The 17,451-nt window shown below is 36.9% G+C and overlaps 1 protein-coding gene across 1 annotated transcript; it reads right to left on the reverse strand.

Moving 5' to 3' along the window:
• Positions 1–356: 356 nt before the first annotated feature.
• LOC133440236 (cathepsin S-like) lies at positions 357–16,263 on the reverse strand. Its single transcript, XM_061717560.1, has 8 exons — positions 16,151–16,263; positions 12,590–12,714; positions 11,311–11,433; positions 8,399–8,551; positions 6,752–6,976; positions 3,930–4,095; positions 2,951–3,053; positions 357–1,175 (listed from the first exon to the last, which is right to left on the reverse strand). Exons 1-8 carry the CDS (start codon positions 16,167–16,169, stop codon positions 1,076–1,078), a joined length of 1,014 nt encoding a protein of 337 aa, XP_061573544.1. The 5' UTR covers positions 16,170–16,263; the 3' UTR covers positions 357–1,075.
• Positions 16,264–17,451: the final 1,188 nt, after the last annotated feature.

Consider the following 17,451-nt stretch of genomic DNA (forward strand, 5'->3'; position numbering starts at 1 on the left):
ATATGTGTCTGTATTGGTTCAATACGGAACGCAAGTTTTAATTCCCAATTACGGAACAATTACGTATTTCAAGGGACGGGTGGCGACCCAATATTAGGATGACAAGAACGAGACCTTTTTTATTTTGAAGAGCATGTTTGGTGCCGTTTCCTTCAGTCTAGCCTCGCACATTTGCTACTTTTAGAAAGTATCAGGCTTTCATGTACATTTCAGACGTTTTTGCGGGTTTAAACAGTCCTTGTTAAAACGATGAAGGTTCTCACGGATAATTATTTAAGTGATCCCAGCAGTTCAATCATTTTACCACTTTCCCTCAGTCTTGGATGAGAATGTCAAATATAAAGCAACAATTTAGCCATATTTCACAATTCCCTTTATTTACAATTCAAGAAATACTCCAGAACTTAACTTCCAGTTAAATTACGTTTAATAAAGTTGTTTTTACACTTTGCTTGGCAGGATGGATTATTTTTTACTCTTGCTGGCTAACTGTACTGCCCTAAAAACAACAAATCAGCAGGATTAATCTATTATTTTGATGACTTAATGAAAGGAGCAGTAAAAACTTAAAAAAAAGTAGAAGTTGGCATTATTTGGCTATATGCAGCTAATGTACAGTATCCTAACACATCAGCATGCTCTCAGGATGCCTACTAGTCAGACAGCTATTGATTTTATCCTTCCTTCTGTTGTTACATGTAAAAGCTAAATTGACCAACAAGTCAATTTCCTTAAGAGTCAATGGAATCCTTTCAGGCGGTTTTTATGGCAGGTTTAACACACAAACGCGAGGCTTTGTCTTCCCCGGAGCCGCAACGCGGCACAGATAACCGCTGAGGGCTGACCCGATTGGTAAATTGACTGAGACCGAGTCTCTGCAAGGATCACGCCCGTCTCTTTATAACAAATACACATAATTACACACAGACAAGGAAAAAAAACTTAAATGTTCCTAAGGTTTAAGAGAGAAGCACCAAATATGCTGGTTCTGAGCGTTAGTATGTGGAAACTTGTAGTAAAAATGGAGATTAAGAATGAATAATTCATGATGAGATTCTCCTGGGCTGCTCTGGCGTTACATGATGGGGTAGCAGCCGTACAGAGCGATGCCACACTGGTCGTTCTTGTTGCGTGCCATCCGGATGTAACCTTGATCCCCAAATCTGGATCCCCAGCTGGAAGGAGAGGAGAGAAAAATCAAATCAAGACTTAGTGAAGATTTCTGGGCCACAAAATCATCAGTAATGTTCCGGTTATATGTTTGAGACGTGTGAAAGGTGACATGTGACGATTGTCTGATTATTTTGTTTCTCAACATTTCTGATAATCAGTACTCGAGTTGTAAAAAAAGAATCAGGGGGGATGGTGGATTTTATCATATAGGGACAGATAATTTGTGCTGATTACAAATAATATAATATATTACAAATAATAGCAGTGACCAAAACAGCTGCAGAAATACTGCAGGAATGACATAGCAGCAGTTAAATGCAGCCTTCTGTAAGCTTTAAATATCCACTGGGCTTACATCAAATACATCAAAACACAACAATAAAAAACAGTTTTCTGAACTTATCAATATGACTCTGTCCTTCACAGGATAAGTAACATGGATCACTGCAAAAACTCAAAATCTTAACAAGAATATTTGTCTTATTTCTAGTTAAAATGTCTCATTTTAGTAAAAAAATCTCATTATACTTAAAACAAGACTCATCACTGGAAAACACAACAATTTTCACCTGTTTCAAGTAGATTTTCACTTGAAATAAGTAGAAAAATCTGCATGTGGAACAAGATTTTCTTGCTTGTAGAAGTTTATGTGCCTAGAAGATAAATCTTGTTCCACTGGCAGATTTTCCTACTTATTTCAAGTGAAAATTTACTTGAAACAGGTGAAAATTGTCAAATAAGTTATTTTGAAATAGCAGTAAAACCACATTCATTGATGAAATGACATAAGGGATGGAAAGGGGGAGGGCAGTTTTACAGGGGGGATGATTTGGACTGTTTTTATGTCAGGGGGGGATGCCATCCCCCCTCATCCCCCCTCAACTTGAGTACTGCTGGTAATGCAAAAAGATTATCTGACAAAACAGGGTTTTGGAGAAACCCCACTTGTTCTGGTTCAGTGTCTGAAGTCGAGATAGCCAGGAGAGGAACTGTGTCAGTGGATTATTTTGTCATCATTTATCAGAAACGTATTGATCCCAGTAGGGAATAAGATGCTACGCTGCCACTAACTCTCAACATCAACATGGATATTTAAATCCGCCGGTATAAATGAGTTTGTTGATGATAAAGATGATAAAGTCATTACCGTGACACGTTTCTTTTATGTTGGCCAGGTACATTACCAGCATTTAAAGTATTTAAAGTACTCACCCAGCTTTTATTTGAGTATATCCACATTGATAAAGGCGTTTAATTATGCATGAACAACTGACTCGGGTTGTGGGCTGTTTGTTTCATGTTTTTAACCCAATAAAGCAGGTAAAATGTCTGGTTTTTTTTAATATTTTTTCCATACAGCCACAATAAAACAAATCATTGTATAAATGTCCAAATATTTCTGGACCTGAACTGCCTTTGTCTGCTTAAGACAATCATTGTGCAATGGATGAATAGGTTGTTCATCTAATTAACTTAAATACAAACTTAACAAGAATAGGAAAACAAAATTCATAAAAAACCAACACTTCTTCCAACACATTCCCACAGACGGCAACTGAAACTTCCTCTCTTTTATGCAATTTTATGCAAGAAGTTAACCAATAGTTACGTGTCAGCAAAAGCTGCAGTTTCAGCAGAACATAACTGTATTCTGCTTGTTTATAACCTGAACACAGCTCTGACTTTCAAGTTTCACTTCTCCACAGAAGATAGAGCCCAGTTCACGGGACGTACAGTACGTTCTGGCCTTTTGAGGTTAAAATGTGCAGCGTCTTACCTGTTCTTCACCAGCCAATAGTCTTGTCCGTTCAGTGTGCCGTAGCCCACAGCTAAAACTCCGTGATTCACCTTCTGGGTACAGCTGGAGTCATCGTAAACGCCTAAAATAACATCATTACATGAATAATAACAATCACAACTTCATCATATTCGTATTTTCCAGTTGGATGAAACACTTGCTCATCTGCACTTTAATAATGCACTGCAAAAACTCTAAATCTTACCAGGAATATTTATCTTATTTCTAGTTAAAATGTCTAATTTTTACTCATTACCTGAACATGCCAGACAGGGAATTTGTTTTTGTTCTTTTTTTTTGCTCACTGAACTCAGATTTAAATAGTTACAAACAGTAACAGACATATAAATTGCTTCATACAGAGGTTTTTACAGATTTGCTGCAACACACATGGAGAACCTTCATGCTCAAAGTTATTATAATTGTCTGCACACTGCAAAAACTCAAAATCTTACCAGGAATATTTGTCTTATAGTTAAAATGTCTCATTTTTAGTCAAAAAATCTCATTACACTTAAAACAAGAGTTATTACCAGAAAAATAACTTGTTATTTGACAATTTTCACCTGTTTCAAGTAAATTTTCACTTGAAATAAGTAGAAAATCTGCCAGGCAAAATCTTACAAGCAAAAAATATCTTGTTCCACTGGCAGATTTTTCTACTTATTTTAAGTGAAAATCTACTTGAAACAGGTGAAAATTGTTGTTTTTTCCAGTGATGAGTCTTGTTTTAAGTGTAATGAGATTTTTTTGACTAAAAATGAGACATTTTAACTAGAAATAAGACAAATAGTCTTGTAAAGATTTTGAGTTTTTGCAGAAGATCTTCAAATATATACATTCAAAAAGGAATCATCATCACTCTTCTTCAAAAATCTTTGTTTTTTGCTGTGGTTATTTTTGTACAGTTGAATGTAAATCTAAAGATGGCTTCTGCAGCTGATGATGAGTAACTTACCACTCCTGTAGAAAGCAAATCTGGGCCGTCTGGCGTCAATTGCCACTGAAATGGGTCCGACGGTCGCGAGCGCCGCCTTCAGAGCCCCCTCGTCCCCTTGAGGCAGAAAACGGTAGGAAGAGCAGTTGGCTGCTCTGTACACGGCTCTGTAGCGGCAGTCTTGGTCCTGACGGGGGAAAACGGAGGGTTAGAGCAGGGGTCGGCAACCCAAAATGTTGAAAGAGCCATATTGGACCAAAAACACAAAAAACAAATATGTCTGGAGCCGCAAAAAATTAAAAGTCTTGTATAAGCCTTAGATTGAAGGAAAATGGCGAAAGGCGAAATGTCGCGAAAAAATTTGAAATGTCGAGAAAAAAGTCAAAATTTCGAGAAAAAAGTCGAAATGTTGAGAAAAAAGTCAAAATTTCGAGGAAAAAGTCAAAATGTCGAGATTAATGTTGAAGTAAAATCTCGAGAAAAAAGTTGAAATGTTGAGAAAAAAGTCGAAATATCAAGAAAAAAGTAAAAATTTAGAGAACAAAGTTGAAATGTTGAGATTAATGTGGAAGTACAATTTCGAGAAAAAAGTCAAAATGTCGAGATTAAAAAAAGAAAAAGGAAGAAAAAAGAGAAAAAAATTAAAAAAGAAGAAAAAAAAGAAAAAAAAGAAGAAAAAAAGGAAAAAAAAGGGCAAACATTTTTGAAAAAGCTCCAGGAGCCACTAGGGCGGCACTAAAGAGCCGCGGGTTGCCGATCCCTGGGTTAGAGGATCCGGTAACTCTGAGGGTCATAAAGAACGAGCCTAACAGGAATTAAAAGTAAAAACAATAAGACCAAGCTGGACTGAAATGGATCAACAGGAATTTGGGCTCAGGTTCCATCGGAAGGTGCTCAAATAAACGATCAATTGGGCTTTAATTTTTCAAATTGTCAATAAAGTTTTTTTGGATTGAAGATTTCTTCAGAACAAAAACTACTTTACTGGTTGTGCAGAGTAACGCAGCCCTCAACAGAGTAAAGCAAAGCAACAAAGTCCTAAATTCCCGAATCTGCAGATGATCCACCTGGCGATTATTCCCCGACGTGATAAATGAGTGGAATCTTCAACAACCAAAAGAAAAAACAAATGTTATTTAAACGTCACATTAAAGAAAAAGAGATTTCTCATCAAGAAAAGTTGTTTTTTGTTTTATGAAACAAAAGCTGAGACACCTCAAGACCAGAACAGAACGAACCTCCTGCGCACACACAACAGCAAACACGCGGAGGCCCGGAGGACAAACACGTTGTCCGCTCCGATTAATTTATTGTTGCTCCAAAGAGACATTAACAGCCGACCGCGGACCAGTGAAAAGAGTGTTTACAGCCTGAAGGGTCCAACTTAACTTCACGGTGCTGTTCATACACCCACGTTGTCGTTGTCTAATACGGGAATTTTGTTAGCTGCAGTTCTGTATTTGTTCTGGATTCTGAACTGTTCTTGTTCAGAAAAAACCTGCATAGTTTCAACTTTATCTGCTGGAATAGCAGATAAAGCCAGACTGACATCAGTCTAAAAAGACTGTGTTTGATGACGACGAGCAGTAACTGAACAAACACAGGAGGAACTTGAGAAGCCTCTGGTCGGTTTAAAGCTGTCGGTTTGGGAAGAGTTTGGCTTCTCTGTGAGCGACGGTCACATCACATCACACTTACATTTCCGGGAGGATGCAGGTCAGGTCAGGCTGACAAACGAAGTAGGTTTAACAAAGAAGCCTATAAAGCAAATTAAGCCTAATTTGGCTCATAGGTGATAAGAATAAATCACCTTATTTATGATTTATGCCTAATTTAAGGAGGGGGCACCAAACTGTAGTGGAATGTCAGCATTGGCACTCGTGGAAATGATTCAAACATGATGACCAGGGATGGGCGGTATCACGATAATTTCTGACATTTATCCCGATAACGATAAAAATGACGATTAAAAAAAATACCAATTCAACTCCACCTTTGTAAATATAAATCTATCACCACATTCAATGCTCTAAAAGAATACTAAATGCTACTAAACGTCATCAATGGGAATTTTTCTTTCTTTCTTTCTTTCTTTCTTTCTTTCTTTCTTTCTTTCTTTCTTTCTTTCTTTCTTTCTTCCCTTCCTATTTTCTCCCTTCCTTCTCCCCTTCCTTCCTTCCTTCCTTCCTTCCTTCCTTCCTTCCTTCCTTCCTTCCTTCCTTCCTTCCTTCCTTCCTTCCTTCCTTCCTTCCTTCCTTCCTTCCTTCCTTCCTTCCTTCCTTCCTTCCTTCCTTCCCACGTACGTTCTGCGTGGATTTAACGCAGAACTATAAATCAGCTTTACACAAAAATGTCATCAAGGGGAATTTATCGTTTTTACCGCGAGAGGACGAATTCTTATCGTGAGGAATTTGTTTGACGGTTTATCGTGAACGGTAAAATATCACCCATTCCTAATGATGACACATGTGAAACATCATCCCACTGAGCTAACTTATATCTAACAAAGGTCTTTCTTATCAAAAGGTAACTGACTCATAAAGGGAAATAAAGTTACTAATTGGCCCTCCTTTTCTTTTATAAGCTTCACCGGTCTGAAAAACCATCCAATCTGTGGCACAAAAATGGTGATCGATCCGAAGTCTGGGGTGTTTGATCCGTTACAACCCACATTTATCTCACCTTAGTGATGAAAAGTAAACTTTTAAATGTCCATTTTTGTAATATTGCATCTACATTGCCCACTACCAAACAACATTTAATCAAAGGAGTACACATATAAGAACTGTGATTGAGTTAAGAGGGCACAAAGGCCCTTTTAGGTGTTGGTCTAAGTCTCTTACCCTTCCTGCGTACGGGTACGCAGCTTCAGAATCGATGCCCTGGTTGTCGATGACGTACTTGAAGGCCTGGTGCATGAAGCCCCCGTTGCAGCCGTGGTTTCCGTACTTGGTGGAACAATCCACCAGGTTCTGGGGACTGAGGTCCACCAGCTTTCCTCTGACCTTGGCCAGCTGGCCCTCCAGGGCCCCGGCAGCGCTGAAGGCCCAGCAGGAACCGCACGCTCCCTAGTTTGGAAAGGGTGACGTTATTTATTAAATAAACAAAAGAAAAACCCCAGCTCATCCAAAAGACTACGTTTCTTCCTTGAATGAAATGAAATAGTCTTTAGCGATTGTGTTATAGAGATAACAAGACTCTGGATGAAGGCAATGACCTGGAAAACACGAAGACGTTCTTTATCTTTGATCTGCTTTACATAACGATGCACTATAGTAAACTAATTTAATCCGATTATGTGTTAAAGCTTTACTTATCATGTATAAAAGTCCTTAACCAGGTCTTGTGCTAAGATGGAAAATGTCTATAATCTTTTTATACATATTTCAGTGTTGGAAGCACAATCGAGGGGTCATCATCACGGCTTAAAAGGTTAAAAACTCGACTAACTCCCACAGAACATACTTTGTTTGTCAATTATATTCAACATGTTGCACAGACAGAAGGAAAAGCCAAAAATCAATACTTGCAAGTCTTCAACTTTGCAACACGAGTTTGTAATAGAGCATGCAAATGAAATAGTATTTGTTTTAAATTCAGAGAGAAATCTAAGATCAACTGATTTGCACTGAACATTTGAAAAGGAGAAGTTTTTACAAACAAAGCTGTTGATGAAGGTATGATGAATATTGGGTGAAAACATTTGAAATAAAACTGCTGTTCGGTGGTAAGTTTGTGGTCTGGAAGCGTGTCAGGCGTTTGCCTCACGTCTTTATTGCAACAAAAGTGGAGAGACAGTGAAATAAAAACGTTGCTAAAGCGGCGGATGTGGGATGTGGGCACGACATCCTGTCTAAAGGGAGTTACTGCTCGTGGACTAAGATTCTATGAATCAATGCAAAAAAAAAAAAACACAAAAAAAACACAAATATAAGGCAAAATACAGACGCTCACAAGATCTTTCTGGAGGTTTTAGGTCTAAATGCAGTAAGTGACACAGATCAGCACAATGATGTGGGATGTTGATGCAGCTGCAGAACCGCCACACTTTGCAGTAATTAATTAAGTTAAACACGAGTCCGGATGTGTGGCGGCTCGGGTTTGACCAAAGCCGGGCCATGCAGCAGGATACCAGCAAAGATATAACAAAACAACTGAAAAAGGAAAGAGTCGTGGTGTTGCAAGACGTGTACGTAGTTTCTTCACACAATGATTTCGCTTTTTTGGTTGAGTTTATTCAACTATATTATGACATGGTGTGATTTTCCATGTTTTTGTCTCAACATTTAAGTCTTAGAAATAAAAGCCAGGGAGCTTTTCTTTGCACATAACACAGGGAATGTGACGAGGAACAATGAGTGTCGCTATGAAACAGGAAATGTTTCAACATTTACCGATGGAGCTGATTCTTTATTATTGGTGGGCGTGTCGAGTTAAAACAAGCTGCTGTAAAAACACAGGTACAGCTTTTCCCTTTTTTATTTAATTACCTGCATCTTGACTTGTGTGACATATCCCTTCTCTCTCAAGTCCAAGGTGTCTGGGATGTCGGCGCCGGACTCCCCTGCGAAGGGAGATGGCGCCCTCTGGATGTCGGTGGGAGGACGGAGCGTGGCAAAATGCTGCATGATTTCCTCCGACGTCTGTGAGGAAGAATATAACATTGATGATTAAAGGGTCAGCAAGTGGATTGGAGGTTTAAAGGGAAAGGAAAAATTAAATTGACCCCTACTGGCTGAGTTTCAGTGGACATCATATGGACTACTTTCATGCAGGTGTATCTTGTTTTCTATCTTGTTTTGATGTTGCCATTTTTCAACGCTCTTGTTTTGAAAGTGATATTTATCACTGTCAATGCATTATGTAATAAATGCACATATTATGTAACATTTTAAATATTTATTTAGAAAAGTTCTTATCTTTTGATTTATCATTCTGAAAGCCTAAAGCTCCCCTTTCTTATTTTCTTACATTAATAATGTAATAAACGCTCATGTAAAATGTAAAAAGCTTTATTTAATGAGAAAAAAAAGCAAACTGTTACAAATTCTGCAGTTTTAAGAGTTCTTGAGAGCATTTTAGCCTCTATTTATTTTTATATTTTTGTGTAAACTACCAAACAGAAGGGGAAAAATTCATTCCAGTCTTATTTAACAGACGGCCATAAACTCAACGATAGACAGGATTCATGTCAGCTGAATTAGCAACTATGCAATGATGAAAAACTCTTGTACATAAAAACTAACAAGGAAGAAAAACTGAAATGAACTGATAAAGATTTGATTGCATGCTTGTTTTTTTCTTTTACATCAGATACATTATTACCTTTCCATCTTCTGCACTCAGTGTAAAAACTATAGTCTGAAAATCACGAGATAGTTGCCAGCACAGACAGAGGAGACGCAGGTTTAGGACCAGACACCTCTTCATCAATATTCCAGAATTCAAATGCTTTGGCGGTTCATTAAGTTGGACCGAGAGTAGGCGTTTCGTAGCCGGACTGATCAGTGGTCAAGCTGAGAGCAGGAATTAGCCCATTACTTGAAGGCCAGAGCTGCGAAACTGCTATTTCTCAGAAAAGGTCCAAAAAAGGAACAACAAAAGTGTCAAAGAAAAAGTCCAGCACTAAGCAACAAATGTTTCTCAATAAAACTCTGAAAAAAGGTAAGGAACAGTCATTTCTATGGATTTTCTCTCTTTTCAACAGAAATATTTTGAAATTACTGGGAAAACCTAATGAGTAAAGGACTTAGAATGATAGATTTGTCATCCAAATTTGCTGTTTGACTCTTTATTTCTGTCTTTTCTCTATTTCTATTCTCTGTTATTTCATGTGATCTGTGGTAATTTAACAAAGATTTTAGTGCCAGAGTAAGATTTGTATGAGCTATGGTTGATGAGCATTTTTGTGAAACAAGAGCAGTAGACATAATATTTATCTAAATAATACACATAAAAACAAATAAATGCAAAGTGGTGACATTTTTTAAAGCTTTAGTAATTATCTGGATCCAGATGATGATGCATAAAAGCAGGATGTCTAAATATCTGCCATCAAGACTTGGATTCCACCAGAAACCTAAACATTCCTCCCAGACTAATGTCGGTTATGTAAAGTGTTATATAAATTACGTTTAATAACTTAAAGCTTTCCATGAGGTTGATCACTGAAGACAGTTGCTGTTTACGTGGGTGTGTGTGACTGGGACTGCGGTCTAAAGGATGCGTGTTGTGTCCTTTGTTTCAAAAGTTGACACAATTTCCTGAGGCTGAAATTCTTATGAAAGGCTTTGTCAAAAATACCACAGAGATTGTGTGCAAAGCCTCTCTCTGAAGCGTGTTTCTGTACTCCATCACTGCCACCCTGTCAGGCAGAGGCCGCCTGAAACAAGTGGCACGGTTGTGCTGTGAAACAGCTTTTTAGTGCCTTTTCTTTTTATAAAATACATTTCCTTTAACCATTTTAAATTTGGCCATCTCAATTTCATGCTTCCTTTCCTCAAAACCATCTTACTTCCAGTCCAGATTGTTTTTAGCCAACAGCTAACACAGAACTTTTGGAGCACTTGGCTTCCCTGCCAAGCAAAAAAAAAAAAAAATGTTCTTAAGTGTAATTTTTTTCTTAAGTTCAGTCTTAAGAAGAAAAAAGAGAAGAAGTCACATTCTCCAAAAAAGTTCTTAAGTATTTTCTCAACTTTCTTCTTAAGTTTCTTCTTAAGAAAAAAATTAAGAATAAAATGTATTCTTGAAATAAAAGTTCTTAAATTTGTTCTTGACTTTTTTCTTAACTTTAAGACAACCTTGACCTGTCTTAAAATGTCTTCTGTGAAAAGGTAAGACTCTAATATCACCTTTTTCAACACATTTGCACATGCACAAACAAAGACCCGCAATATTGTGTAGCGATGCATCGGTGTAGTGAAGTCTCGCTTCAGGTGCATGACTGAATATAATGAAATGAATAATAATAATAATAATATAAATATAATATAATTCTAGGATACTTGGCTGCTACTGCTGTGTGAACGGTCTGCTGGAGCGGCGTACTGAATCGTTCATTTAGTAGGCAATATACTGTACAGTACATACTGATGCAGTATGTAGAATGTAGTACTTAGTATGCGATTTCGGATACAGCCATATTTTAAGAAGTTCTTAAGTTGGAAAAATAAGAAATTTGTAAGAAATGACAGTTCTTAAGACGGTTCTTAAGAAAATATTAAGGAATTGCACTTAAGAACTTTCTTATGAACTTCTTAACTTTAGATCTTAAGACATTTCTTAAGATCGTTCTTAAGAACATATTGGTGAATCCGGCCCCTGACTTTTTAGTCTCTGTGGGCAGCATTCATAAAAATGGCAATCATGAATTCATAAAAGCCATGAGAAGTGAGTGTCTCACCAGATCTCCCATGAAGTTCATGTTCAGATCATACGTATGAATCCCCATCGAGTGCTCCAGGTTGTGCTTTGTGATGAGCATCAGGTTATTCTCCCACAATTCCCTGCGGCGTATATCTTCCTCCTAAATGCAGTCATACAGAAAGAGGACATAAATTCAAAATCAGTGTAGGTCAGTGTTTACCACCAGTACTCGAGTTGTAAAACAAAATCAGGGGGGATGGTGGATTTTATCATATGGGGACAGATAATTTGTGCTGATTACAAATAATATAATATATTACAAATAATAGCAGTGACCAAAACACCTGCAGAAATACTGCAGGAATGACATAGCAGCAGTTAAATGCAGCCTTCTGTAAGCTTTAAATATCCACTGGGCTTACATCAAATACATCAAAACACAACAATAAAACAGTTTTCTGAACTTATCAATATGACTCTGTCCTTCACAGGATAAGTAAAATGGATCACTGCAAAAACTCAAAATCTTAACAAGAATATTTGTCCTATTTCTAGTTAAAATGTCTTATTTTAGTAAAAAAATCTCATTAAACTTAAAACAAGACATCACTTGAAATAAGTAGAAAAATCTGGCAGTGGAGATTTTTTTTGCTTGTAATGAGAAGATAAATCTTGTCCCACTGGCAGAGTTTCCTACTTATTTCAAGTGAAAATGTACTTGAAACAGGTGAAAATTGTCAAATAAGTTATTTTTCTGGTGTTATTTTTCTGAACTTATCAATATGACTCTGTCCTTCACAGGATAAGTAAAATGGATCACTGCAAAAACTCAAAATCTTAACAAGAATATTTGTCTTATTTCTAGTTAAAATGTCTCATTTTAGTAAAAAAAATCTCATTACACTTAAAACAAGACTCATCACTGGAAAAAACAACAATTTTCACCTGTTTCAAGTAAATTTTCACTTGAAATAAGTAGAAAGATCTGCCAGCGGAACAACATTTTAGCTTGTAATAAGAAGATAAATCTTGTCCCACTGGCAGAGTTTCCTACTTATTTCAAGTGAAAATGTACTTGAAACAGGTGAAAATTGTCAAATAAGTTATTTTTCTGGTGATGACTCTAAATGTTGAAATAGCAGTAAAACCACATTCATTGATGAAATGACATAAGGGATGGAAAGGAGGGATGGCAGTTTTACAGGGGGGATGATTTGGACCGTTTTTATTTCAGGGGGGGGTGCCATCCCCCCTCATCCCCCCTCATCCCCCTCAACTCCAGTACTGTTTACCACCACCCCTCTTGAATCACACACCTCACTTTGGTACATCTTTCCGTGCTCCTTCTTCCACAGCTGCCAGTGGTCGTCCAGCCGGCCGTCAAACGTGGCTGCTGCTCCCAGACACAGGGAGACGAGCAGCAGGCTCGCCAACATCAGGCCTGCAAACACACGGCAAACACAGGATGTCGTCTGCCCTTTGATGAGATGGATGCAGCTCACGCACCGAGAAACCACCCGCGTGCCAGAAATCAAGAGACACACTCGGAGGTTTCGGTTCCCATAAACCTCACACAAAGAATCCACCTGTCACTTGCAAGAAGATACATGAGATAATCCAAAAATATAGTTATAAAAGAAGCACCAAACCAAGTCAGGGCAATAAACTTGTATTGTTCTGTGTTTAACTGCCAAGCGATGCTGTCTGAGCTGGTTTTTATGAGTGGGCGAGTATCAAATAATCAACTACATTTAACAAACAGTCATATTCAGCTTCAGTGTTACAGCCACAAAGATCAGCTTTATGGAATTAAAACATTTAATCCAGCATGTAACTTTCTTCTCATGTTCATTTATTTCGGGGGTCGGCAACCCGCGGCTCTAGAGCCGCATGCGGCTCTTTAGCGCTGCCCTAGTGGCTCCTGGAGCTTTTTCAAAAATGTTTGAAAATGGAAGTAAATGGGGGAGGGAAATATATTTTTGGTTTTAATGTGGTTTGTATAGGAGGACAAACATGACACAAACCTTTTCAACGTTTTCCAATGCTGTAAAAATATGTAGAATAAATATTAAATTTCAAAATTTCTGTTAATGAAGATTTGCGTCGGAGCCTGCAACACTTGTTTCTACCAGCAGGGCGGCGCCAGGCAGGAGGCTGCAGGAAACAAACCGGTCAAAGGGAAAAATAACTGAGGAGAAAAGACGATTCAAAAAACAAAAAATTTTAATCCTTAAAATAGGTAAAAACTAAACAATATGAAGGTTTAATTACTTTAAATCTGGATTTAATACTTATTTATTTCATTTTTTTTTAATATTTTTGCTGGTGTTTCTATGTAATTTATGCTTAGTCATGTTAGTTGACCAAAATATGTCATTTAAATTGTGCGTCTCTACCAGCAGGGCATTCTAAGGCTTATACAAGACTTTTAATTTTTTGCGGCTCCAGACATATTTGTTTTTTGTGTTTTTGGTCCAATATGGCTCTTTCAACATTTTGGGTTGCCGACCCCTGATTTATTTAGTTACTTTATATTCATTTGAGTTTAATTGGATTACAACTGGATTAAGTTGACTGCATCTATGTAGGCCTTTGTTATGAATTAGTGCTGAACATATAAAACAGAATTAAAGTGATTTTGGCTCAAATGAGTTGAATTGAACTGTAACACCAATGAAATGTTTTGGTGCTTTTGTGTCATAACATTGTTGTGCAGACTAAATTACTAAAATGCTGTTGGAAAGTTGATCACCATAAACACAAATCAGACCAAGATGAACCAGCTGAGCAGAAAAGTGCAACCTGAGCTGTTTCTGAATCATCACTTCTTCAACAAGAACGACAACAAACCGACTGAAGAGTGACTGATCGCTTTTATAAACTTCCTGGTAACCCACGCTGATTCCAGTATCAAAGAGAGGGTGATGTTGTTGGTGTTTTAAATGGAATATTTTCAGTTAAAGTGCCAAAAGAAGTTGAAGAAAATAAATATCTACCATATCCATTCCTTCAACTAAGTATAAGTAAATAATAATGTTTCTGCTGAACAGAATCAATCAAGTAGGGTTAATTCAGTAAAAACAATAAAAACTTAAAGGTTTGGATGTAAATGTATTTGATCAGTGTCGTCATTCTGATATCTGATCAGTGAATTACGTCTGTATCCGCCCATGATAACAAAATTGGATTGGATCAGCTTAACAAATGAGAGTGTTGCTAACATTCATTATATAGTAATTATCACTGATTTCATTATTGATTTGCCTCAACATGCATCTCTTACATTTTTTATACATATATACAGGACTGTCTCAGAAAATTAGAATATTGTGATAAAATTCTTTATTTTCTGTAATGCAAAAAGGTCATACATTCTGGATTCATTACAAATCAACTCAAATATTGCAAGCCTTTTATTATTTTAATATTGCTGATAGTTTACAGCTTAAGAAAACTCAAATATCCTATCTCAAAAAATTTGAATATTCTGGGAATCTTAATCTTAAACTGTAAGCCATAATCAGCAATATCAAAATAATAAAAGGCTTGCAATATTTCAGTTGATTTGTAATGAATCCAGAATGTATGACATTTGTGTTTTTTTTAATTGCATTACAGAACATAAAGAACTTTATCACAATATTCTAATTTTCTGAGACAGTCCTGTATATATATATACAGTATCACACATCCCATTTAACATATGTGGTTTCAAAGTGGTAAAGATCCTAATTTTTCCACAAAAACAAGAGTCTAAGGATCACTTCAACAAAATTTTTGCCGTTATAAGTTTGAATGATTTCACAAATGAAGCAACAGTCTGGTCTTGTGACAAGATCTTAATCTTAAGGAAACAAAGCGATTTCGCCAGAAGTATCTCTGTTCACCTGGAGGATGATGAACTGAACAACTTCAGAGAGGTAAAGGGAAATATAATGTGATGACTAAATCACTGAGCTCACAATTTCTTACTTGATTCACTAGAAAATGTATTAAAAGTGTAAATACATCTCTAATACCTGGCTGTGTCTTTCTAAGAGTCTTAAAGTTATCAAGGTGACACATTATACCCTCAAACAAGGTACCGAAAATTTACTGAGACAATGATGAATAGTTTGTGGCCACAGTAAAACTGCACTACAGCTCTGCTCGTGTAAGTCAGGGAAGTCTCTAGAACCGGTTTCCAGGGCTGGTTCCTCTTTTCAAACTGTTACCAGGACCTCAGCGAAGTGAAGTGGGTTTAAGTTTAATAGTGAAGGAGCTGATGATTCCTCTGATCTGGGCCTGTCACGTCATAATACCCCAGATCTGAAATCCCACCACCTGATTTGGTTTTAGTCCTGCACTTCATTGTGTCCTTGTGCTTTTTCTTAGTCTTTTTGAGCTTCCACCCCACATGCAATAACATCCAGATTTCCTAATACTGAAACAAAAGAGTCACTGGCATTAAGAAGTCATGAAAACAAGAAAAGAAAAGGCCCAAAATATGTATTTTTAATCTGTCCTCAACGGATTTTCACCAGAAATGCATCCTTGTTATAGTTAAAAAGACACAATTATCTTCTAAACAAATCACTTGAATAGACTACAATCCCACGAGCATGCGCAATAAACCTATTTGTTTATTTCCATCGTTATAACGTCATTATTGACATGAAACATCCGTGTTAAAGGTGATATAACGCCGGAGTTAGAACACCTGCAGTCTGACAACAATAGCAGCTGTTGAAAAACACAAAACAAAGAGAACAAAAAACGAAAGTAAAAGCAGACGCACTTTAAACATTTCACTCGACGGATTCCCTGTTTTAAAACGACCTGACACGAACTGGAACGAGCCAATAAAGAGGAAAGTTGAGGGAAAGTGTCGGACTTGCCTTCGTGACTCGGGCCCATCGCTGCTGCAGAAATACTTCCTCTCTCTTGTTTTCCTGCTTGTATTTATGAAGAAGATGAAGTCACATGTTTCCTGATATGACTGCTCTTCCTCTTTTCAAACAAAACAGAAACCGACGCGTGCACGAGTTTTGTTATTAACACCAGCACCTGAGCTGCTGACTTAGAGGCAAACTACTGATGAAAACACAGAGTGGAGTACCTGCTTTTATCAAACATACAGAGACAAGAATTCTTGTCAAAATATCTAGAATAGGTAGTTTGATCACCGCGGTTGAATTGGTTTGATATTGGATATTGGATATTATGAATTCAACACCCATAAAACTTGTGATACATACCACTGATTTTGGTCAAACCACGTGATGTGTTCATGGTCATCTAGACTATATATCACAAGAGAGTATTTATTATAAAATCATATTATGGGCTGATTTAATGAGGTTTAGGATGACCATGAACACATCACAAGTGGTTTGAAAACAATCGGTGTTATGTATCACAAGTTTTATGGGTGTTGAATTCATTAAACCACATTAAATCAGCCCATATATATGATTTTTTAATAATTACTGTTTTGTGATATATAGTCAGATGACCATGAACACATCACAAGTGGTTTGACCAAAATCAGTGGTATGTACCGGTAACACAAGTTTTATGGGTGTTGAATTTGAATATCCAATATCCAATATCAAACCAATTCAACTGCAGTCTAGAATAGGTAGTTTGATCAAAGTTTGCTCCTGACTTGGGGATATTTTTCAATATAATTTACTTGCTTCATCATAGAACATCTATAACTGGTTGACTTCTATTAACGAAGCTTTGCCACTGTCTTCTTTTCTGCATCTAATATGTCAATAAGTCGTTTTAGAATATTAAAGGAAACCAATGACTGACAAAAATAACATCAATTATAAATAAAGAACCTTGAAACAAAACTGGAGCCTCACCTGAAGAACAAATAATCTATAATATACAGGACTGTCTCAGAAAATTAGAATATTGTGATAAAGTTCTTTATTTTCTCTAATGCAATAAAAAAAACAAAAATGTCATACATTCTGGATTAATTACAAATCAACTGAAATATCGCAAGCCTTATATTATTTTAATATTGCTGACTATGGTTTACAGTTTAAGATTAAGATTCCCAGAATATTCTAATTTTTTGTAGATAGGATATTTGAGTTTTCTCTTTCTTTCTCTTTCTCTTTGTCTCCAAGCTACAAAGTTAGACTAAATGAACATTTGTTGATGCTTGTCAGTATCAAGTTTG

This window comes from Cololabis saira, chromosome 3 (assembly GCF_033807715.1).
Source record: "Cololabis saira isolate AMF1-May2022 chromosome 3, fColSai1.1, whole genome shotgun sequence".
Classification (NCBI taxonomy): domain Eukaryota; kingdom Metazoa; phylum Chordata; class Actinopteri; order Beloniformes; family Belonidae; genus Cololabis; species Cololabis saira.

Excerpts from the sequence above, each read along its gene's own strand:
- LOC133440236 (XM_061717560.1), bottom strand. Across the intron at positions 11,434-12,589 it reads GAAAGATGTACCAAAGTGAG|GAGGAAGATATACGCCGCAG; the intron begins GTGTGTGATTCA and ends GACTGCATTTAG. Across the intron at positions 1,176-2,950 it reads TATTGGCTGGTGAAGAACAG|CTGGGGATCCAGATTTGGGG; the intron begins GTAAGACGCTGC and ends CTCTCCTTCCAG.